General features: G+C 41.8%; 1 protein-coding gene across 13 annotated transcripts in view; it reads left to right on the forward strand.

Moving 5' to 3' along the window:
• TRAPPC9 (trafficking protein particle complex subunit 9) overlaps nt 1-22938 on the forward strand; it is a 448540-nt gene extending 425602 nt beyond the window's left edge. For all 13 annotated transcript variants that reach the window (XM_086877400.1, XM_086877457.1, XM_086877389.1 and 10 more), the window contains 2 exons: nt 12494-12717; nt 19850-22938. In XM_086877400.1, coding sequence (XP_086733526.1) covers nt 12494-12717; nt 19850-20029 — 404 coding nt within the window. In that variant the 3' untranslated portion in view covers nt 20030-22938. The remainder of the gene's footprint in view (nt 1-12493; nt 12718-19849) is intronic.
• Nucleotides 22939-24599: the final 1661 nt, after the last annotated feature.

Below are 24599 nucleotides of genomic sequence, written 5' to 3' on the forward strand. Positions count from 1 at the left end.
CACAAATTAATGCTGGAAAAGACAGCCACATAATAGAGTGGTTAACTCCCAGTGCCGTGTATTTGCTGAAATCGCAAATGCTCTTGGGAACAGTTTCCATTATATGTCACTGTTTGCTTTATATACTTTCCAAGAAACTCATGGGCTTCTCTCCACTCTCTTACTTCAAAGATATTTTTGGAAAAGCATATCCTAAACTGTTGCTAGAGACCTGAAAAATTCTGGAAAAAAACTTCCCTGGCACTGAAAACATCCACTTCATTTGTTTAGAAAGGATCAGGACACAATGATCCCCTCTCCTTTCCTCTTTGCATAATGAGGATGCATAGAAAGCCTCTGTTGGTTTGGATGTAAAGAAGATAAGTTAGCACTGAGAGGCATATCCCACATGCACAGTTTGGAGCTGTGCTTATGCAAACAGCAGCACTGATGTAGATGGCATCAGGAGGCTTCATTTAGTACTGCCCTCCCAGGGACACAGCTTTGGCACAACTTCTGGGGCTGGGGTGGCAACCAGGATCCATGGAAGTGCATTCAGGGTTTGTATTAGGACTGCAAGGAAAATTTCCTTTTGATATGATATATCATATCCTTTCTTAGATCAGTTCAGACCATTAAAAACTATTTTTCTTTTTTTCTTTTTTTTTTTTTCCCCCTAATTTTTAACCCCTCGACTCTATTTTCCAGCATGGCTAAGTAAAAACCATTTGCCAGACCCATTAGGTAATGTAAATCCATGGATTTTTATAAAGCTAAAAATCTGGTCTCAGCAGGTGATAGGGCTTGGGAGGATTTTCTGTTCCTGTTTTGCAGGTTCAAACATGATGCAGTTCTTTACACTTTGCATGTAAATTCACAGAACGATAGGTTCTGACAGGTAGACTGAAGAAGCCATAAAACCTTTCCATACACTAAATTTTGAAGACTTTCACCTTTAGTTTTTTCACCTTTCTCAACTTCCTATGCTTTACAATCTCATTTCATTTCCCAGGCATTCTACTAATGTGTATCAAACATACCCAAATAATCTCAAAATACATAAACCATGGAAAGATTGTGCCAGAGAGGCCTTGTCAGACATGAAGGGCCCTTTGCCTGACGTGGAGGGTGAGGAATTAATAGTTTCTCATCTGTTTCTATGTCCATGTGTCTCTAGAAGGTGGAGCAGCCACCTTCTGTGTCTGCAGATGACCTGATAGCTCTGGCTGGCCTGTGCACAGAGCTTTGGGAAAATAATTCTTAAAAAAGGGACTTAATCAGCTGCCACACATAATTGTGTGTGTCTTTTAAAGCCAGAGATAAAAGGACAGAATTTGACACCTGCTCACTGCTCATTTTCCCAGCAGCTCTCCAGGCTGGAGCACAGTTGCGGGGTTTGAGCGAGGAGAAGGTTTTGCCTCCCGGGTTGTCAGTGAAAAGGAGAGGGGTTTGCAGGAATGCTTTGCAAATTGACAAATGAAGCCCAAGGCACAGCTCACAGTCTTGGGTATGGAGTGGATTTAATTTTTGACTCTGTCTAGCTGAACTCAGCATTTCTTTTCTTTTCCCCACAATATCATTTTCGCAGTTTTATTTAAACACAAAGTTTTCATCCTCTGTGCACTCTGTGCTGATATTTGAGGTTGCCTTTCTCTCAAAATGCAGTAATGAGAAAGAAAGGATTTCTAGGCTCTTACATTAAGCCTTTTCTCAGAGAATTCTCCTTTAAACAGCATTATTTTTATTTCAGTTTGCTTTTCCTTGTGTTTGGGTTTTCTTTTATCCCCTCTACACTCTTCCTGCACATCCTATAAATCCTCAGGCTTTACCTTTGGTTTAGTGTAAGAGTTATTCCCATAAGAAGCTGGTACCTCAATGAGCCAGCATGGGGATTTTGAAAACTTACAATTAAGATGTTTTTTCTCTATCTTCTGGAAGTCACCTTCCCCTCTTAGTTCTTTCTGGTAGTTTATTAGTTCATTTCTGCTTAGTGAAAACTCCTCACTTCTCTTCCCAGGACAGGTTAACTCCTTCCTAAAGTGTCTCAGTGTCCCCATGTGGAAAGCTGGTACAGTGCTCACTTCCTTGCCCCACCAGATTTGAGAGTTGAGATACATAAATAAAGAAATTTTTAATTTAATTAGGGCTAGGTTTGGGTTTGCTTTTTTTTTTTTTTTTCTTTTATTTAATTGTTTCTGATTCTCTAGCAGTGCCATCTTCAAATCCCAGGAAAATAGGTCTGTGTAGTTCTAGGTGCCATACAAATTGTTCTGCTAAGCTCTTAGGAATGTGAGTATTGTGGTCCCTAATAGATTATAGTCTTTGTCCCTGACTGCTTGTAGTCTGTCATTTTATGTCTATATAAATATATAGATATATACACAAACATATAAATGTATATGTATGTCTGTGCTGTATGCTAGAAAGATACATATGGTATATGTAAGAAAAAGGGTGAGCAGGGAGGAGGAATAGGAAAAATAATAATGAGAGAGAAGTAGTTTTGCGCACAGGTTGTAGCCAACAGGTAGCAGTGAGCACAATTTGCCACCTCTGCAGCAATCACCAGGTTTCTCTGGTTATTACTGTGTGAGCTCAGCAGTGAGTTTCAGCTGGCACAGGAAAAAATGGGTCATTCTGTGGGAATTTAGCCTGGGCTGAGCTTTACTGCTGTATCTGGAAAGCTGGGAAGGAGGTCCATGCAAGGTGCCTTGTGGACACAGCCTGGTCATGGATGGGATGATACTTGGTGCAAGGGCTTCAGGAGAATTGAAAGTTTGGAGGTGTCAAAAGCAGAGATGAAGTGACTTTAATTTTTAAGGCGTATAATCCAGTCAGATCTCAGAGGAGGGCTTGGCAGTGTAGGCAGAGCAAAAAGGTCAGTTTTGGAGAAGTTTTCTAGAAAGTGGCATCAGAATTTAATCACAGGCTGGAGGTATGAGTCATGAGAGGATATCAAGTCAATGTGAAAGCTGAGATTGGCAGGAAGCAGTCTGATTTTATTTCTGAAATTAAGACAGGTTCGAGGAGAAAAGGATTTCATGAAAAATTCAAGAGCTAGGTTTTGAGAATGTTCAGTTTTTGAGGTAGTAAATTATTAACAGAAATATTTCCAAGAAAGGCCAAAATTAGTTTGGTTTGATGACTCTAGGTTTAAGGATTTCTTGTTTTCTGTAAGCTTGTTTGTTATTTGAGTGTTTGTATCCAATCTAGCAAGGAAAAATATGGATTAGTGTCACAGAGGGCAACTGGAAACTTCCATCTACATATATCTATTACTGTAGTTCTTTTGTGCATTCAAATTGGATTTTGAAACACATCATGATATAGAAGCAGGATGCACTCAGAATAAAGAAGTCAAAGGAGGGTTTGAGAGTTTCCAGCTTGCATCTGCCTGGATTATTGTCTCATGCCTTAATGCAAAAGTGGGTTTGTCATACATGGGGAAAATGGGAAAAAATTAACTCAGTCCATTGGCAAGTGAAACAACTAAGAGTCATCAGATTCAAATAAGCTGTGACTGAAATTTAAAGAAACTTCATGAAGAATTTGTTCATTTTAGGGGGCACCTCTGCTTCTGAGCACCCCCAGTGTGTGGACATCAGGCACGGGTAGTGTGGTAACCACAGAGGGTGCAGCAATGGCAGCGTCTGTGCCTGGTCTGGGTTGATACCCCTCATTTAGCTCAGCTCATTGCATTTCAGTCGTGGCTGGGCTAAAGGAGGCCCCTGAGGCTCAGTGTCCTACTGCTGGTGTTTACACAGCCACTGAAATGTGGTAAATCATCTACCTGCCTGTTAATAGGGGGTTATACATTATCTTGTACCAGGCTGTGTCTGCTCCGGACACAAAAACTCGCACGGCCTGGACATCTCATCCAGTGTTTCATGGTTGTTTTTTAAGACAAGTATGGAAAATGAGTCACAGACCCACAGTTTTTCTTCAAATAAGCAGTATAACTTTTTTTTGCTTTCTTAAAGAGCCTTGCATCGGAGCCTCTGTACATCTGGGTGTGAGGATATACTGCTGTCTCATCTCCCTTCTCATCTGCACTGAAGTTCCTTCTGTTTCAGACAGTCCCTCACACATCTCTTCATACAGGCCTCAGAAAAGACAAGTGTACTGCACATAGATTAGTTTAACTAGCAGCTTAAAAAAATAACAAAATAACTCCCTGATAGGTATGATCTCTGTAAGAGTCCAGAGCATCACTGTATGCCTGTTGAATGGGTAATGCAGAAAATACTGTTTCCACTTAAAATGGTAGAAAATAAAAAAAAAAATACTAAAAAATTCCATTTCTATATTGCCATATTCCATGAGATTCTGGGTAAGAAAGCTGTGTGACTGAACTCACATATCTGACTTTGCATGCACAGAATTGAGTACAGGAGCCCAGTTTTGTGTCTCTGCTGTTAGATAGGCATTACTTCTCTTGGAGCAGTTGTAGTTCATTGCCAACTTGATAGCAAATGTGCCACAATCACTGCTCTTATCACTGATTTCTAGAGCAGGTAACACTCCCTGGAGGTCTGCAATACATCCAGTGTCTAGACTAAACCTGCTCTGAGGCTGAAGACATGCTCCCAAAACTGCACAAAATGCTATAGGCTTCTTTTATACCATTAAATTTTGCAGCCACAAGTCAGAAACTCTGACAAAGTTGGCATGAGGCTTTTCAAAATCTTTTCTGTGGAGAGGGAGGTTTGTTCAACATCCATCACTGCAGAATGACAAAAAAAAGAGAAAATTTAAAGTCTCATTAAGCAACCAGTGAGGAAAGAGATGATTTGCTTTCAATAAACTGTAGGTTAAGTCATGTCATGGTGTAATTTTTAGGTCTGTGCTGTTCAGAGACAGAAGTTGGACTCAATGATCCATGCGTGTTCCCTTCTCATTCAGGGTATTCTATGATTCAGTTCAGTTTCTGCTGAGGTATTGCACAAAGGTGCCAATATACCAAAACCAGTGTTATATGATACATCTTAATACATTTTAGTTTTGTTTAAATGTAATATAGGCCTTTTATCCTTCTCTGTTTTTTTTTTTTCCTCACAGGGCTGGATAAGAATGCTCTGAAAGTAGTCCTGACACAGACAAGCTATAGAAATAAAGTTTTCAGTAACTTAAAATAACATACAAATCCCAGGCTTGTGAAATTTCACACACAAGACACACACTGTATGCCAGCCTGACCTCCTGCCTGCGTAGCAGATAATGAAAAGAAATTGTGTCAAACCTGCTTGTGATGAACAGATAAAAAAGGCTTGGCCCACATTCATAAATGAGACTATGTAAGCAAGCTGGGGCCATATCATGGAATATTTTAAAATAAGTCAAAAGGAATTCAGGCTTACTGGAAAACACAGAGCTTTGATCATCTTGAAATTTTAAGGATCTCCCTTTGCTCATTTAGATTAGGACTGGACACAAGCACTATAAACTCTGAAGTGATTTTCACTTGGTAGAAAGTTGGGCAAAGCACCAAATCACAGGTTATCTTGGCTGCCAGAGGATGAGACAAGCAGGTGCCATCCTTGTGCCAGCACTTTCTTAGGGAAGGAGAAATGTCTGTCATAAAAGGCATGTGTGAAGTAAAATAACTCCCACCAAAACCAGGGAGGTTAAACTGAACTGACACATTTCTGAAATAAATCTGTGGTTAATGTGCATTCAGGTTTAAGATCCCAAGCAGAAGCTGGAGGCAGTCAAACCCCAGAGCACGAGTCGTGTTCGTGCTTCCCTCCTCAACCAGTGCGACCCTATTACTTGGAGTTAATGGGAGAAGGTTGTACCACATTTGGATGTTCATAGCCAAGATCAGGTACTGCTAAAACTGAATGCTGGTCACATGTCTTGGAGTTTAAAATTGGACATAAACACTGCACTGATTTGGAGGAAGAAATCTTACTCAGGGCAAGTAACAAGGTTGAGGAATCCTTTTGCAAGCGAGTCCCATGGGATGCAGCAGCATCCTCAGCCCATTGCCATCACAGAGTTAAGAACAGACACAAACTGGGAACAATCTGGCAAGAACGATAATGGGACCAGTTGGGATCTGTCATCAGCATACTGGGCACTGCAAAAGAGTGATTAAATAGGAAGACATGGACAATTATCAAAGACTAATTGCTTATTGTTGCTAGAACTATATTTTAAATGTGTTTTTCTTTTTAATTGCTTTTGGAGAGAATAAAGTATCCTTAATTTAATTCTAAAATGTTTGGGAGTGGGAAACCTGCCAGGAATGGGGCAGCTCAGAGGTCTTGTGGAAGCAATTGCCTCTTTCACCAGCCTATATTCATGTCCAGTTATCCCATCCTCTGCCAAATTTCCTGTTTTCTGGTTCATGCCCTGATGGTGGCTGAAGGTCTCTGGGTTGTTGGTGCTTGCAGGAAGCTGCAATAGTTTGTTCATATCCTTTTTCTGTATTTTTCATTCATCACTGTCCAAGGGCCTTGACCCAAAGAGCAGCTGAACTCTTCAGGCCCACAGTGGGTTTGGAGCAGCAGACTGAGTGTAAGGGCAGTTTTTGGACAGGACTAGCAGTGGTTGACAAAGTGAGATATCTGTGTAGCTTGAACCTGTTATAACACAAATATCTGTATACCTCTGTGCTCTGGTACTACTGACTGCAGGGAAATTCAGCAGGGGCTGAATTTGCCTCACTATTGTGTCAGTATAACAATGAATGAATATGAGGATGTTATTCCAAATTAAGATGTTCAGGTTTGGTGCAAAGAGCAGGTCAAAATCACAGACAGAAGGTTTAATGCAAGTAGCTAGGAGGGTCTTGTGTTATTAAATAACCATTCAGCATTTTCCTGATGAAAGTGACAGAGAACACAGTTTTTATATTCATAGAATTATCTTTTGTATGGATGTATTCAGCTCTGAGAGTACTGCAGGACCTCATCATGGACAAATGAATGCAACCAAATCTGTCTCTCTGCATGCAAATAATTTGCAGGAACAGTTTGAAAAATGAAAGGAAACTGGTCAACATTAGGGAGAACAAGTGCAAAGAGGGGAGAGAGGAACAGTGTTTAGGTGCATACTTTAGAGGAGACACAGGAATTCCAGGGATCCTGTTGTCTCAGTAGAATGCACCATGTCACCTGCTCCTCTAAGCTGCCCCAAAAACCAGGCTGATAAATCTGTTGCTGACTTGACACAGAGCATGAGGGGAAGGATGGGAAACTTGCTTCTGTGGAGACAGGCAGGATCTGCTCTGTACAGAGAGTTTGTAGTACAGATTTTTTCCTCCTTTCTGATCTTTTCTTGCACCTGGATAAAATGTAAGATCAGAAATAGAGAGAATTGATTAAACCTACTTCCAAATAAATTATTTTTTAAAAAAATCCCTTTTCATTGTTAAGTTCCTTGCAAAGCCCTGAAGAAATACTCTTTCAAAAAAGGTAAAGGGGAAAAGAAAGAAATATAGAAAAGTATTCCAGACACCATGGCTAGCCCTTTCTTTTTTCTTTTAAGGCAATTAGAACGAAAGCTGACCTGGGCAAACATTTTAATCAGCATTTTAGATTTTTTTGAACACAGGAAAAACGGAATCATTCCATGAGACCTTCATTGCAGTAATTCTAGCATGGGCTCTGGGTCTTTAGCTTTCCTCCATCGAAGTACCTGATGGACATTATCCAGAGATGTCAGTGATGCTGCTGCTCCTTTCCCCTCCCCAGGCCAAGGCTCTCCTGGTTCACAGACCCAGACGAGTAAAATTACTATTTTTTAATTAACAATTGCAATGGCTGATTGACAGAGTACCCTAACTATAACAGCATAGCTAGGCAAGACTTGCTTTTCTGGTTTTAAAGATCTCTTTTACCTTTTTTATGTGAGTGGTATTTACTTATCTGGGCATCTCACACCTTGAGTTTTGTTGGCCAACTTGTTTGAGCAATTCCTCTGTGAGGAAGTCCTGGGCCAAGTTCCCAGCTGCAGAGGATGGCAGAGGCCAGTATGTGTGCATCAGCTGGGGATTCAACATCCATTTTAAAGATAAATATCCAGTGGAAATTTCTCCATTCCCCCCCCGTAAAGATGAGCAAAACCACCCTGCCTTTCTCTGCAGCCTGTTTCTCAAAATCAGCTCAATCAAAAAAATATCACAAATAAGTGAGGAGAGAAAACATTGCTGGAATATGCATTTCCACTGGGATTAAATGTATTTATGTGGATTTCCAAAATTAAACTTTGACAGTGTCAAAGAAGGACTTGGGTGTGAAAAAGTAATTAGCCATGACTCAGGACTCTTGATATACAGGGGGACCAAAGAGTTGTAAGTTCTTGCATGGGAAGTTGAGAAAATGGCAAGAATAACTTACTATGTGTTAATATGAGCAGAGTAAATAAAGCAAAATGTTATTAATGTTTGGTATTCATTTCCAAGCGGCTCCTTTGGGTGATGTGCACAGAAGTGCACCTGGGAGGTGATGGTAAATGATGTTTTTCTTGTGGAATAGTCATTGTCTTCCTGTTAGTAACATTCATTCCCTTTTCTTGAAAGTTCTGAGGTCCTGAAAGAAAGACATTAGAATACTGATGTATATTTTCACATAATGGTCTGTCATAGACTTCCTGTGGTGTCAAGAAGCATCACCCATCAGCTGGGCCATGAAGAAGTTTTTCCGTCTTAAAGATTAATTCATGGAGATCCTAAAAGGCTTGGCAAAGGCTGTCAATGAAAAAGCAAGGCTTTCCAATCACTCTTCTCAGTGGTTGTAGCAGGATCATCCTCCGGCTTCCAAAATGTGTTGGATATTTTCTCCCTTGATACAATAATCACTTAGGGAAGATTCTAGAGGGAAAAGAGAGCAGCCCCATGCCTGTTCATTAATGTGTGGCAGAGACAAAGTCTTTCCATTTTTTCCATGGCTGTCAGGCATTGCAGGGAAATTCTGGCACCCAAAGATGCCAACATAGTGAGCATTGTAGGTAAATGAACAGGAAAAGGGGTGGGGAGTACAGCATTCTGTTGGCTTATTGCATTACTTCAAAAATGATTTAACTTTTAATTAGAAGGAGGTTGTGAGATTGATAGGTATTTATGCTTCTTTTTTTTTCCCCTTCTGTCATCCAGATTTTATGCTGCCACTTTTAAAATGCAATTTATATATGCAGTTGGAATTAAACTTGGTCCTTCTAATTTTCTGAAGTGCTGTTTCTCTCGTATCTCAGTCTTTGTAGGATGGAGATGCAGCCACGACTGATTTCTGCGCTAGAGACTGCATCTTCTGATTCAGAGCTCCTGTACTCTGAAGCCAATAATGATTCACTCTCACAGCAGTGGTGTGAGCAGTCTCAGCTTTTATATGCCATCTGTGTGAGTGAGCTGAATCTGCAGAAACGGGACCCTGTGCACATGGCTTCTCCTCTGCTCATGGATGAAAATATTAAAGCAAATCCGTATGGTCCATGAGATGTTTTCTGTGTCAGGAAGGGAGTAAAGCTGCCTGTCAAACCAAGCTGTTCTCTCTGATGAAAGGGGGCTGTTTTTAAACACTCCTTTCCATAGTATTTTGCACGCCAGCCATGTGTGCTTTCTCATCTGACATCTCACTGAGATCCTTGGCTCCGGTACTGCAGGAGGGAAGTGTGCTCTGGGAAGGAAGGAAATTATCTCTCAGTATGTACACAAACATGTGTGCACACACACACACACACACACTCTTAAATCAATCTAAATGAATTGAATTTTTTTTTATATGTTTTTTTTTTAGTAATGCAAAAAAAAAAAAATCAATCTAGTTGATCCAGACTTAATTGCTTCCCTTTTGTTTGGATTTTCTATTTTCTCATGAAGATATTTGAAATAAATGCTCTGAGCTATTATTAGATACAAAGGTAGAGATAGAGGGCAAAGGGTTCATTTATAATTCCTCCAGCAGACCATTGAAGCTAAAATGCAACTGATGAGCAGCATGAAAATATAGATTCATCCACTAAGCTTAGGGAGCATTTCCAAGGATTTTTTCTGGTCTGGGGATCTAACCCTTTGTGCAGCTGTAAAACTCACTGGATGGAGGAAGCAAAAACAAAAAGTGGGATTTTTTTTTTTAAAATATTTTTTTTAGTTAATTAAAGAGTCACCTTGCAGACAGAATCTTGAAAACACTTTGAACTGGTTTAAAGTAATGAATTGATATAAATGCACTGCTTTTGAAGGAAGGAACTGGACTTCAGCTCTGTGCCAGGAGACTGGGAAGCATAAAGGTTATCCACAGACACATGTTCTTTGTGTTTTGAGAAATTCAAGTCAGTTATTCCCTGATAATGGGATACCATTATAACCACAACCTCCATGATCTCAGGGCAATACTGCAAGAAGCAAATGGATTATGTTGGGCAGGACAGCCCGTGGCAATAGAGTGTGCTGTTGCAGAAGAAATCCAAAGATTGCCAACAAGGTTTTCTAGCCCTTCCCTAAAATGCAGTGGTGTTAATCACTTCCCTTCAGAGAATCACAGAGATGGGCAGGGACCTCTGGAAATCGTGTGGTGCTGTCCCTGTTCAAGCAGGGTCACCTAAAGCCACTTGCCATTGACCATGTGCAGATGGCTTTTGGGTATCTCCAGGGATGGAGGCTCCACAGCATCCCTGGGCATCCTGTGCCAGCACTGGGTCACCTTTACAGTAAAGAAAACATTTCCTGATGGTCAGAGGGAAGCTCCTGTGCTGCAGTGTGTGCACATTTCTTCTGATCCTGCCACTGGGCAGCACTGAATCAAAGAGCCAGGCTCTGTCCCCTTTGCACACTCCTTCCAGGTGTTCATCTACATTGCTGAGATCCCCTGGAGTCTTCCCCAGCCTGAGCAATCCCAGCTCTCACATCCTGTCCTCACGGGAGAGATGCTCCAGTCCCTTAATCCTCTTCATGACCCTGCACTGGAGTCTCTCCAGTGTGCCCATGTCTCTCTTGTAATGAGGAGCCCAGAACTGGATACAGCACTCCATTCTCACTCCTCAGCAGTGTTCTCATTGTCAAAAAAAAAATAAAATTTTGGAACAGAGGCTGTTCCAACTGGGACACCAGCACTGGTTTTGGATAGCTGCAGCTTGAACACTGAAGGGTTTTTTGTGCTCTTTTTGCCAAACCTCTTGTATCTGATGCTGCTGCATTTGGGCAGCTTTGGTCAAGGAGAGGTTTTCATCTGGATACCACAACTTTTCTGGCCTGATCTCTGGAATAAATGTTCCTTTCTGAACTTTTTTCTTCTCTGGAAATAGCTTTAGTTTATTTTTTATCCAGTGGCTGTGTTGAGGCTTGTTCAGTTTGCCAGGCTAAAGAGCATCACAAGAACATGCATCATTTTGTACTTATTGTTTAAGGCAACAAAACAAAACTAAGTTAAAATAAATTACTTTGGTGTTTTGTTTTGGTTTTTTTTTCTGTGAAAACTCCTGAAGCATAAAAATAGTGTCTTTCCTTGAAGAGGGGATATTACTAATGTAAATCCAATGCAGAGGAATAATATGATGTATGTCAAAAGGCAAGCAACCGAGGAGGAGCTGGAGTGATGGAAATGCCTCACGGGCATATGAAATTGTGGGGATAGGTATTCACACAAAGGATGCTTTCTTACATGTGCCCAGGGCTTTCTCTTATCTCTGAACATGAACCCAAAGTGAAATAGAAATGTTCCTGTATTAATAGTGCATTGGAGATAACCCTCATCTGAAAAATACAGTAATACTGCACAACTGGGAACCCTTTCAGAGCAGGGAATTGGACTGGCAATTTCATAGTGTGTTGGTAATGAAACATTTTGGTTCTGTATAAGCAAATGGGCAAGGTTAATGGACACATTACTCCGGCTGTCATTGTCCCAGCAGTAACCAATTTAGAGGCTTTATATTTTCTGCTGTCCCAGAAAGGGAAAGAAAAGTAGAAAATTAAAAATAGAAATCCCAGAGTGATTTAAAGTGCAAAGAGTGAACAAGCTTGTAGTACTCTAGTATAATTTTAAAATCCCTCTTTTCCTAATAATCTGCATTATATTATATGTATTGCATTGCAAATTCTGCCAATGTCTGTTCTGGTCCAAATGCTCACCTCCATACAGAAGGATTTATTCTGGCTGTAACACATGAACATGGGCCTCCAGCCCTGGATCTCTCTAGCTGCTGTTTGTATTGATGGTTCCTGTTTGTATTTCCCTTCACCTCATGCTGTTGATTTGTAGCACCATGAGAAATGGTCTGTGGCTTTGGCCTTCAAGGGAGGAGTTTAAAAAATATTTTCTGGTGCCTGTGTATAGATCATAATTGGGTTTTTTTCATAGTTCAACAGCTGTGGACGGATATCAGGCCCTCATGAGCTGGTTTTTCTCAAGTAGGTACAACAGCACAACATTGGGTTTTCTTTCCCAAAATTAATTGTCCCACACTCCTGGTTTCATTGAGGTTGTTTTTTTTCTTGTTGAGTCTCCTGTCAGGATTAATGCCATTTCTGAAGCAGGTGTCCAGCTTAATGAGGACTTGTTTCTTTGATTTGCAGACATCCTGGTTGATGGCAAGGTCTGTGACTGCGACGTGGTGGTGACGTGCCAGGTGGGGGACCCTGTCCCCTTGCAGGTGAAGTTGACCAACTGGAGCAAGCACAGCGTGGGGCCCTTTGCTCTGACCATGATGCCCTACCAGGATTACCAGAATGGGGTGCACAACTACGAGCTGCAGGATGCCATCACCTTTGTGGGCTCCAACACCTTCTACATCGATACCGTGAGTTGTTTTATCACAAGCATCAGCATTTTGAATGATGTGCATTTGAAAGGGGATTCATTACTCCATTGTGCATTTTAAAGCAGATTAATTTTTGGAAAGCCCCGTGATTATGGCAGCTATTGCTAACAGTGGTGCTGTGTTTATCAGGAATGGTCTCTCTGAAATTGTTTAAGACTGCAATTTCCTACCATGTAAACCACTAGAAAAATTATCAGAGGCAGGAGCTTCTGGTCACCCCAGCCCTGGCTGAATGTGAGGGGGTAACCCTAGATTGAATGTTCAATACCATATTGAATGTTCAATACCATATTGAATGTTCAATATCAGTCCCCTGAGTCACCCAGCCCAGACTGCAGTAATAGATTTTAAATAACTTTTCTTTTCTTTAGTTCGTAAGAAACATTCCCCAGGCTGAGCCAAGGAACTCAGCAAATCAGTTTTAGTCAGGTCCTGAGGAAATGCAACTGACTGCAAAAAGAAAATGCTAAGCATTAATGGGCAGTGTGATGAGGTGGTTCATTTCCTGCATGCTTAGCATGCTTTTATAAAACCATACAGAAATGTTTAAAAAGAAGAAAAACAAAACAAAACAACCTTTTAAAAAAATTTGAGATTATGACTTTTCTCTAAGTTTCTCCAGAAAATCAAGTCTAGGAGCTTTTCACTTCTAAGGCAAAATGCTGAAAATACAAAATACAGATAATGCTACTCTCTCCCACATCCTGCCCTCTGAAAAATACAGTAACAAAATACCTGGAATGAAAATTTTCAGGCAGTGCTGCAGAATGGAATGAGCAGCATTTCTGATAACTCCTGAAATAAACATGAAGAAGGGGGTGAGTATTTGAGATAGTGCTTAGGACCTTTTTTTTAGGTCAGCTCTTCAGATTGGTAATAAAATATATCTGTCAAAATTAAATATATAAGTGAACCTTAGCTTGAAAGAAATTAAAGGTTAACCACAGAGATAGTCACCATGCATATTTTTCAATTACGCATCACGGGAGAAAGTATTTCTAAAAGCTAATGAGCATGAAATATACCATCACCTTGAATTTTAATGGGGGCTAACTTCATTCTTATAGCTGAATAATTTAAATATTAACAATATTTATAATATCAACAGAAATCATCCAGGGATGGCTTTCTTTGACTCTGTTTCTGACAATGTGGAGTTTTTAATCAGAGTGGTGGTGTTTGGATGCCCAGCTGCCAAAGGGCCTGACCCTCCAGGCTAATGAGGGAAAAGGGAGATGTCAGTGTGATGTATTCCTACCTTCTGATTGAGTCTCCTACGGGGCAAAAAGTCAGGAGGTCACATCCCTGATGCCTGCCCAGGCGGCCTTCTCATACGTTACGGTCCCTGCTTTTGCCCCATTGCTCAGTATTTTGACATTTCTCCTGTAAACACAGTCCCCAGGAAGTTAAAAATAGAATTGTTTTCTGCTGCTTGTCCTCCTTTCCATACAAAAAGGTGAAATGAATAAAATGTTGACTCTTAGACAAGGAGTGTTGCATTTCACAGTGTGTAGTGTTGACACTACACAGGCTCCTAGGGAAGGTGCTTGGCCATGTTTCTTTGGGACGTAGAGCCCTGACTGTGGAAGAAAATCCTTTATGTCTTCCAGAGGCCCTTTCTTCCTTCATAATAACTAATTTAGGAATAGAAAGTAGATTTCAAAAAGTTCCACTTGTTTGTGGGGGACAATGGGAAAACACTGATTTGTGCATTTGATGCTTCAGGGAAGAACCACCATGCTCAGAATTGTGCTTATGCTCTGAGTTTGGCCAAAAGTCAGACAGACACTGGTTAAAAAATCAAAGAAGCTCGTGGCTGGGTGGGATGAAAGACAACCAGAGTTTCTCTTTTTTGTAAACTGAAGTTGAAATACTGGACCAGATTCCCTGCTGGTTTTCAACTCAGTGCTGCTGTGTGGAAGCTGTTAAAAATGTCCCCATCATTTTTTTAACCTGAGGTCATGGGCATTTGACTATTTTTCTTGTTTAGTGGAGGTGGCTTGAGGTGCTGCCCTTTCCCAGCTGCTTGTGAAAGATGCTCCCCTCTTCCCCCAGCAGGCCCATCAGGACAGACACTTGTTTTCATACAAAGTTCCCCAGTTTAGCAAAAACTACATTGGTCAGCAGTTTAAGTTAATTGGGCTGACTTCACACTGACACTAGCACAGAGATGCTGACATGATTTATTGCAGGGCTGAGCTGGGTGGGAGGAAGGATGGAGAATCAAGTCTGGTTTGGTGTACCACTGGTGGGTGGTCAAGAATGAGTGGGAGCATCAGGTATTACAGCAAGGGCAGATACTCCTCACACCCTGGAAATTCACTCTGTTGTCATGCAGAAACTTCATTATTGGTACAAGAAAACCCCAACACATCCTTCTGCCTTCCTAAATGTTAGTTTCATGTTAAGCCTCATGCTCAAAAATTCAGCATTAGTTTTGATTCCAGACTAAAAAGTCTCAAAGCAGTTTCTACTGCTACCTGAAAGACAGGGAATATATACAGGAATTTTCAGGACGCACATGTTGCTTTGCAGTGTGAATATAAATTGTTGAAAGGGTAAAAGTCACACAATTTTGTATTTCCCTTTCTTGTGGCCTGAAGCCCAAGTTAGAAGATTTATCTTGGAAGAAATGTAATGATGCTTATTCACCTCTTTGTGCTTTTACCTCAGCTCAATGCAGCAGCCTGGGTTTGTGTCACACAAAGTTTCTACTGGGATATGCTACTTCAAAAAGAAAAGTCTTTTCTGGAAATTTATAAAGTATATTGGGTTATTTCCATGCATTTTAAATTATGTAAAATCTGTATTTTTAAGCAAAGCTTCTAATTTGGCTAGCCTTACTTTTCTCTGTATTTGACAGAAAAAGTGATTTTCTCCATTATGACTTAAATATTTGACATTTTTTGTTCAGTGGGTGATTTTGAAATACAAGTTAACATGGTGGAACCTACCCATTAAAATACAGTGGATTTTTTTTTTTTTTTTCCCCTTGCTTCACAATATAAAGTTTATCTTTTGCCCTATTATCAAATTTTTTTAGTTCTTATCAATGTTGAATATTTCGGTGATCAGACAGTTGTTTTTGGCCAAATTAAAGGCAAAAATATTCTTTTTTCTTTTCAAAAATATTCTTCACATTCTTCTGTGGAGAATCCTGTAACTTCCAGCATTTCATCCTCCCTTGCTGTCCCTGCTTGTGCCATTACTTAATTCTCAAGCAGGATTTTTCCTGTGTGTGTTATCACACACAAGCCCAAGCGATTGGTAGTGAGAGATGAGGAGAAATTCATTAGTAGATGGTCATTTTGAATGAGCTCAGAAGCCATGGTGAACATTTGCTCACTCCTGGCAGGTCCTCTGTGGCCCATCTGGAACAAATTATTTTTCTTGGCACTGTTTTATTCACACTGTAAACTCTTTGGGGCAGCGAGCAGTAGCTGGCACCAGCCCTAATCTCCAACTGAGCTCCCTAAGTACTACAGCAGTATAAATAAGTAGTAATTAGTTCTAAGCAATCGCAGTCCCACATGGTAGCCTAAATCAGGGAAGGATTAGGATGGAGCTAGAAACTTAATTTTTCTTCTATCTTGGTGGAACAAAGGAGTAATGTGGTCTTTTTTCCTTCATTTTCGATCATTATTTTCTGAGGTACAAGCTGCTCATCTTTGTTTCCATGAATGGTGGAATTTTAACAAAACCTGTTTTAACTCTGCCCTGGCTCAGGAATGTCAGCATCCTGATGAATGATTCAACACACATACAGGCAGATATCTGGGCAGGGGCACTTCCAGAGCTGTGTGCTGCTGGACTGAAGGACAACACGAATTTGTTCTGGGTCAGGCACGAGTTGTGCTCCTCACAGTTTATCTGGGTCACGCACTGCAGTCAGTGGGGTGGTGTCTCCTGACCACCTGGACAAGCCCCTCTGAGTGGCTGAGCTAGTCATCAGAGCTTATGCAGTTTAGGGAACATTTTGCCTCATTCTGCATTTGGTCAGGTGAATCTTTGTGTTGAACAGCTGGCTTAGATGTGGTCATCCACTTTGCAGACATTTGGGTGGATGCAGTTCCAGACTGAGACCACCTGAATGAGGAGGTGTCACCAGGGGTGCTGCCCACTAAGCTCCCATCAGTCAGTGGAGGTGTGTTGTGCAGCAGATAGAACCTGGCTTATTAACACAGGGCTCAGATTCAGTTGCCTAAAAGTAGAAGTTTGCTGTCATACAGGTGCTGTGGGTATCCCACCAGCCACCAGGTGCTGCCAGAAATCCTGTAAGAAAGACATCCTGGGCATCTTCCCAGTCCTCTGCAGGTGTCTCAGTGCCTTAGGCCATCCCATTACCCGTGTTTAGGCAACTCTATTCTGGCTCTGCAGGCTGCCTAGGGACACCATTCTGTGTTTGCTCCACTGTCTGCATTGACTAGATATCCTCCTTTTGTAGTAGGAGCTTGCATATCTTGGGCTCCTAAATGTAGGTTTAACCTCAAAATTAGTCCTGTGCCTGATGTAGACGCTGGGCTGGATGTGACCCTCTGCTGACCTGGCTGCTGCATCTGAATGTCTGATCTTTTGGCAATGTTTGTAGGCAGCCCCACTGGAGATGCAGGCTTCCTTTCCAAAGTTGGTTCCTGTTTTGAAGGAAACATCTTGAGACTTCTGCAGAGCCACCTGCACTTAAGCAAAGCAAAGGTTTCAAGCTCATTCTGCTTCCGTTTCTCCTCCAAACCACAAGTGTTGATAGAGTGGTGGCAGTACAACAGATGTGGGTAGAGCCCAAGCCATGAATGTGGTGTCTGGTGTTGATGCTGATGAGCCTGAAGCCACCTTCCTGCTTGCCAAGAGCTCTGAGCTGTGCTGTTACAGATATTCCTTCATGGTGCAGTGAGATTAGGAAATATGGACCAGGAGCTTGAAAAAGCTGAGGGGCCTGAGGAGGCTTCGTTTGCTGTTTGCCTGCACCCACTGCTGGTGTTGGTGCCTGCCTCACCCTCCTCTGGATGGAAGTCCACATCAGTTCCAGTGAGGCAGAAATCAGGCAGGCAGCCCTGGGAGAAGGCAAAGGGACGTGGCTTGATGTTGTTCTGCCTGTCCAGACGCAGTGCCAGAGGGCAAGAACTTGTACCCAGCCAGGAGGGGAGATGCCAAGGACAGGGTCAGGGGAACAGCTGTGGCTGCTCTGATCATTCACGTGGATGACACGATGCTGATACAAGTTTGCTGTAGGTCAGCAAAAGTGCTCAGCACCAAAACCAAAAGGAGCCTGGGCTCTCCAGCTCTGAGGATGTGGCTGTGACCAGCCAGGCCCTTGTGCAGGAGCTGCAATTTAGTGTCATAGAAGCACAGAATGGTTTGGGTTGGAAGGGAACTTCAAGCTCATCTCATTCCAAGCCCCCTGCCATGGGCAGGGACACCTTCCCCTATCCCAGGTTGCTCCAAGCTGCACCCAGCCTGGCCTTGAACACTTTCAGGGATGGGACATTCATAGATCCCCTGGGCAACCTGTTCCAGGGCCTCACCACCCTCACAGTAAAGAATTTTTTCCGTATAAGTAAATTTCTCCTCTTTCAATTTGATCCCCATATCACTATTTGATCCCTATGACTAATCCTGATTGAGAGTCTTTTCCAGCTTCTCTGTAGCTCCTTCAAATACTGGAAGGTGCTGTGAGGTCTCCACTCAACCCTCTCTTCTCCAGGCTGAACAACCCCAACTTTCTCAACCTGTCTTCATTGAAAAGCTGCTCTGGTACCTTTAACAACTTGGTGGCTCCTCTCTGACTTGTTCCAGTTTAGGGAGGTCCAACAAAGCAGACTGATAATGCAGGGGATTATACAGCATGCATGTCTCCTGGCTAAAGAACCCAGCAACAAAAGTCCAAACTGGAACAGGAGAAAATGGAAACAGCTCATTCCCTTCACTTCTGAAAGCTACAGGGAATCTGCCTCATGGAAGGTGGTGGCTGGAATTTTTCAGCTCTCTTGAATAACCTTGAGCTCCCGGCACCCCTGAAATCTTCTGCTCATCATTTGCCCTCTTCCCCTCTTCCCCTCCATGGCCTTCCCATCATCCTTGTTCAGGGCTTCCCAAGCACTGGCAAATTGTCCTTCAGCAAAGGGTGCCCATGAGCACTTTCCCAGTTCACACCCCATTGTTCATGTCCCAGTTCACCACATGATGAATTTTTTTGTAGTAGGGAACAGCCCTGATCACGTCTCAGAGCCTCAGCCTTTACTGGGACATTTCTGCTGGGATGAAGCTGCTTTTTCACAATTTTTGTAGAAATTCCATCCAGTGGAATGGCTTTGTGTTGATTTGGTGCTTAGCATTTGCTGTAACTTTAACTCAGTTCTAGGCATCCTGAAACTGGATTTAACATCTTGTGGAAGCAGATACTAATTCAAACATTATCACATGCTGAACGGTGGTGGGAGTGTTAAAGTTAGAAATTACTGAAGTGTCTTGCTGAAATGATGGACTGAGATATATTATTTGTTGTGAAGATATGGATTGTAGATGGATTTGTGATGAAGGAAGATACATAAATGTAGAAACAGTGTGAACTCTGTATATTTAATTTGGACAAGTAAAATCAGGATGGCTACTGTTTCTTGGAAGTTTCTTGCTAAACTTCATTATTTCAATGATAGTGACCTAATCCTGATTAGAATTTGCAGTCAGATTGTGTCTCAGTAATAAGTGAGAATTAACTTAGTTGTAGCTAAGCTGTTAAATGGTGTTTAACCTTGTATTTAACATTAATTCAGAGACATGATTTATAATAGAGATGTTGGTAAATGCAGTCTAAGGAGAGATTTAGGGTGATGTCTACCTTAAACATATTCTGTTTTGGAATCAGTGACTCCTAAAGGTTCATGTCTTGAGCTGTGGCACAGATTTATTGCATGAGTGAATAACAGGATTAATTTTTTATTGTAACAGTTTTACTAGAATGGGGACGAGATGTTTACTCCTTTTTGTATGAGAGCATTATTAAGATGTGAATCTGGAGTGCTCTGAGACCCTTTGAAGGAGCTAATGAATTGCAAACTGCAATTAATTTGCCTCGTTGGTGATTTATTTGTACTGACTTTTGCATTCTCTTCACCAGGTAAAGCCAACCAAAGACTCTGTGTACTTTGGATCACTCCTCTTCCTCTACACGGGCGATTTCTACCTGAATATCAAATTCCATGAAGACAACTGCAGCAGGGAGCTGCCTCTGTCCTGGCTCTGCCTTCCCAGTGTCCACATCCGTGCTACAGAGCCCGTGACCCCAGCTAAGCTGTAAATGCTCTGTGTGCTGCTTGATTAACCACAGCACACAGCAGTGCTTGGCACATCCTCTGCTTGACCCCAGCTTGTTTCTGTCCAACCCCAGGACACTGTCTCTACTTTGGAGGAACAGCTGAACACTTTCTGAATTGGCTGATAGTCATTTGGACAGCTGCTTTAGCTAATTTCAGTGTGGGTGGGGGGGAGAGAGAGAGATTATAACTATGCTGAAGTTTTCCTCTGATTCCAGAAAGCCTTCGAAACTATATGTATTATATATACTTCAATATACTCCATTGATATCAGTGGTTTGAGGGCTGAATTTTGCTATGTGCTTGAAGGTCTTAAATCCTATTTGAATAATCCTGTTTGATCATTTTTCAGTAAGATTTGTATATCTGTATGAAATTCCTCCTGGTTTATGCTGGACCCATGGCATGCTCCCTTGGGGTATAGATCTCTGATATTTTGTTTTGGCTTGCTCTTGTTCATTTGTTTGCTGAGAATTTGGTGTCTTTGCTAGTAAATGGCAGTAGTGGTGCTTTTTAGTGTGTTACTGAAAGTAAGAATAGCCTCCAGTTATTCTCTCCCTCCCCTGAGCCCAGTGCCACTTGCTCCTGGTAAAGTCACTGACTTTAGTTTGGCAGATCTATGAACTAGGAAGGAGAGAGGGTGAGGAAGAGCAAAAGAGTTTTGTCCTTGAGAGAATAAATAAGCCAACTTTTGGTCTGCCTAAGGCTTGCCTGTGAATTTAGGCTTTCACAGTTCTGTTTGACACAGTCATAGTCACTTGAAACATTTGCAGACTTGAAGATCCACCAGAATTAATCAGAAGATCATTAATATAACTTTTTGTGTGTTTTTTCAAGCTGTTTTCATTAGATTTTGCATACTAATATGCTGCTTTTTAAATGTGTCTGGTTTTTTCTCTTTTTTTTGGTTTTCTTTAAAGTTTGGGTTTTTTTTTTAAGTTTAATTACTAGGCACTTAAGGCCATGGAATTCCTGAGTGTGAAAGTAGTTGTTGAATGTACTGATAATTTAGCCTATTTTTCAGAATAATGTTTTTGTATAGTGAGACATGTTTTTACCCCATGTAAAGCAGGGAAATGTCTTAGCTCTGTGATTAATACATTATTTCATGGACCATATGTTTAAAAACCTATCTCAGTCTTTTCTTAAAAACATAGTTAAATTTGGTGGTTGAATGTTTTGGGGGTGGATACACCAAGATGTGGCAGGGACACTCCAGTTAGCTCTACATGATTTAAATCTACATGCACAACCCCTTTGCAGATTCTTTGTTTCTTTAGAACTCATGCAAACACAGGCCCCCACTGAATGCCTGGCCTGACCCTTCCTGCTCAGTTCTGGCTCTCTGCATCGTGCCCAGGGGTGCTTTTAGATGTGACTGGTGTTTTCCATAGGAAAGACAGTGCTCAAAACACCATTCATTGCATGTTTGCAAATGACTGTTCATCCTAAATATATTCCTAACCTGAGGGAACTATAGATGTAGCATGATAGCTGTATTTCCAGTGTATGCAGGGTATTAGCTCTAAAAACCTGTGTTGTGGCAATGTTATCAATGTTTGTGCTGGAGCTGCGGCTCTGTACTCAGCCTTGAAAGTGGAAGTTTTCTGTCTTGACCTGATGAAAATCTGAGCCCTGCTGAAGATTTATTTGCAGTGATTCACTGCTCTGTCAGGTGCCAGTGAGGTCCAGTAACAAAACTCTTCCTTAGACTGGCACAGTGGCCCTGGGCCTGAGACACCCCTGCAAAGAGGGTCCAACAGATGAGTTGGGCCTGTTTTTCTGTGTTGGTGGAGCTTGGCTGACCAGATTGTGCCATGAGGCTGAATTCTCTGCCCCTGGATAGAGAATAAACAGAAAAAATAAGATCCAAGGAGAGCAGGAACTAAACCAGTAAATATTCTCTGTAAATGCTTGTTTTTCACATGAGCGTTGCACAACACTCTTGCAGCAAAATCCAAATTGGGTTTTATTCACTGTTCCCATAAAATTCTAGGAATACAACTAAGGCTTTGTAAGGACCACATTGTATTTGAAATAAAAATATTGTAAAGTAGATGCTGTAGCAGTCAGGATGCTTCAATTTACCCAGCTAAGAGACTATTCTTTAATTAATTTTTTGACAGTGTTCTCTGAGATGAGAGGGTCTTGTTCTGTGGAGCCTGTCCTGGGATGCAACATTCCTGTGCCTTTTACTTATAAAGGATCCTGATCTACAGCCCACTGAAGCTGTTAGAATCAGAACACGTTTTATTATAACAAAGGCAGGCTACATATTTCCTAGGTATCCAATATGCCATTATAAATCTGTCATATGTGCACATAAATATAAGTTCTTATGTGTGAGCTGACCCTTAAGGGTCTGTCTGTTCGTTATATAGTAGACTAGTCTGTCCCTTTTCAACTTGGATGCTTAGCTGCTTTTGGCTTTTATGATATCTTCCCCGTTTTTTCTCACACTTCTACTTGTCTTGGTGAGAGAGATGAAACACAAGTTCTTCCTTCTGGGGATCATTTTTAATTTGTCCAGAAGGAAGATATTTAAGTGTTAGTGCAATTCAGAGAAAGGTTGAGGGAAAGGTGCTTAAAATCACTGGGGTTGCTGTCAGGATTGGTCCTTGTACTGCTTGAAAGAAGGATGATACTTGTCTTCCCTGCTTTCCTTTCTTGATACTGAAAATTTCTTTTTCTTTCTCTGAAATACCCAGCAATTACTTTGAACATAATGAGCTGAACTGTTCATTGTAAATCTGATACGAACCAGTGGTTGCAATAAATTATTCCTAATTTAAATGGCCATTGGTGAGAGCAGATGTTGATCCCATCTATGAATGACTGGAGAAGCATAAGTTATGTAACTTCAACTGAATAAATACTTGTGTCTTGTTATTTACACCTTTGTCAGTCTCATCAGTCTGAAGTTCTTGGTTGTGTTCTTGTGTGTTTTTACTGATAATAATGAATTTCTCTTGATACTGTATAGTGTCTCTGGAAGAATGTGTTGGACCCTGGAACTGAAATTTCAGCTTCACTCAAGCTTTCTCTTCCTAGATGAACTTGGAGGTTGTGAACCCTGTCTGCTCTGTAGTGTGGCTCCTGTGCCAGTGCCTATTCACTGTCAGCTGAGGAGAGAGAGAGCAGCTCACATGAAAGGCAACAAATGGACAGAAGTTGTGTCCAGGGAGGCTTAGGTTGGATATTAGGAAAAGGTTCTTCACCCTGAGGGTGGTTCAGTTCTGGAACAGGCTCCCCAGGGAAGGGGTCATAGCCCAGAGCCTGACAGAGCTCAAGAAGTGCTTGGACAATGCTCTCAGGCCATGGGGATGGTCCTGTGAAGGGGTGGGAGTCAGATTTGCTGATTATTTTGGATCCCTTCCAACCTGGCTTACTCTGTGACTCTGTGAAATGCCTCTGTGTCCCAATATTGATGTTGAGGATGGTGAGGCCCTGGCACAGGTTGCCCAGAGAAGTGATGGCTGCCCCATCCCTGGAAACATTCAGGGTTGAGTTGGACAACCCCCTTCAGGGCTCTGAACAACCTGATCCAGCTGAGGACATCCCTGCTCATTGCTGGAGGACTGGAACTTGACCTGAAAATGTTCCTTGCGGCCCAATGCATTCCATGATTCTATCTCCCTTTCCATCCTTTAAGAAGCAGCTCAAAGGCTGGAAGGACCATCTTGGAAGACTGACTGAAAGCACTTAAAAAACATTTGATGCTGAGTTCCTCAGTCTTGGAGCTCCTGTGTTTGCATTCCCAACCTAAAAGCTCTTAAGGCTTCCTTAGTGAGGGCCAGCTGCACGCTCCCTTCCTTGAGTCCTCTGGCTCCTTTCCTGGGTGTGGGCACTTTGTTTGTCCCTGGAACGGGGCTGTGCATCCATCCTGCTCACACTCCACACCCCAGAGCACCAGCAGAGCACAGAGCTCACTCTACACCCTCAGAGCAGTGCTGGCTGCCAGCTCCCCAGGATGGAACCAAGCCTTCTGCAACTCTGGGAGTGCAGCTCAGCTGTGTGGGCACAGGGGGGATTTGAAGGCTTTTTTACAGAGCTTTGCAAACACTCATGATCTTTTCTTAATATAGAAGACATAAAAGATCTGGACAAAACTTTTGTGCCAAGTGTTCCATGATAGCTGTTTCCTTCTGGGGTTAGGTCAGGGTTGTTGTGCACCTTGGGTTGTTCAGCATCTTGTTAGCTCTTAGCTTCTCATCTTGCTCTTTCTTACCTCATCCTTCCCACTGACTTCCACTCACTGCACTTTTCTTTGTTTGGTCCCAACAGGAAGCATCAACTTGTCCCTTTCTTTTTCTCCCTCCTCTGCATCTCTGTTAGAGCCCTCCTCACACTTTGTTCATGTCGGGGAAAAAATTGCTTCAAACCCAATTTCAGCTGCTAAACTGGATTTAACTCTCATATATCCTCTCCTTAAAGCATCTTGAGCTATTTCAGTTGAACAGGATCTTGTCTGTTTTGTTACAATCTGATGTTTTTTGTTGGAAGGATACTTTAGGCCACTGCATTCACAATGCCTCAATTCCATAACACCAGTGG

This window comes from Cyanistes caeruleus, chromosome 1, assembly GCF_971803275.1.
Source record: "Cyanistes caeruleus chromosome 1, bCyaCae1.hap1.1, whole genome shotgun sequence".
NCBI lineage: Eukaryota > Metazoa > Chordata > Aves > Passeriformes > Paridae > Cyanistes > Cyanistes caeruleus.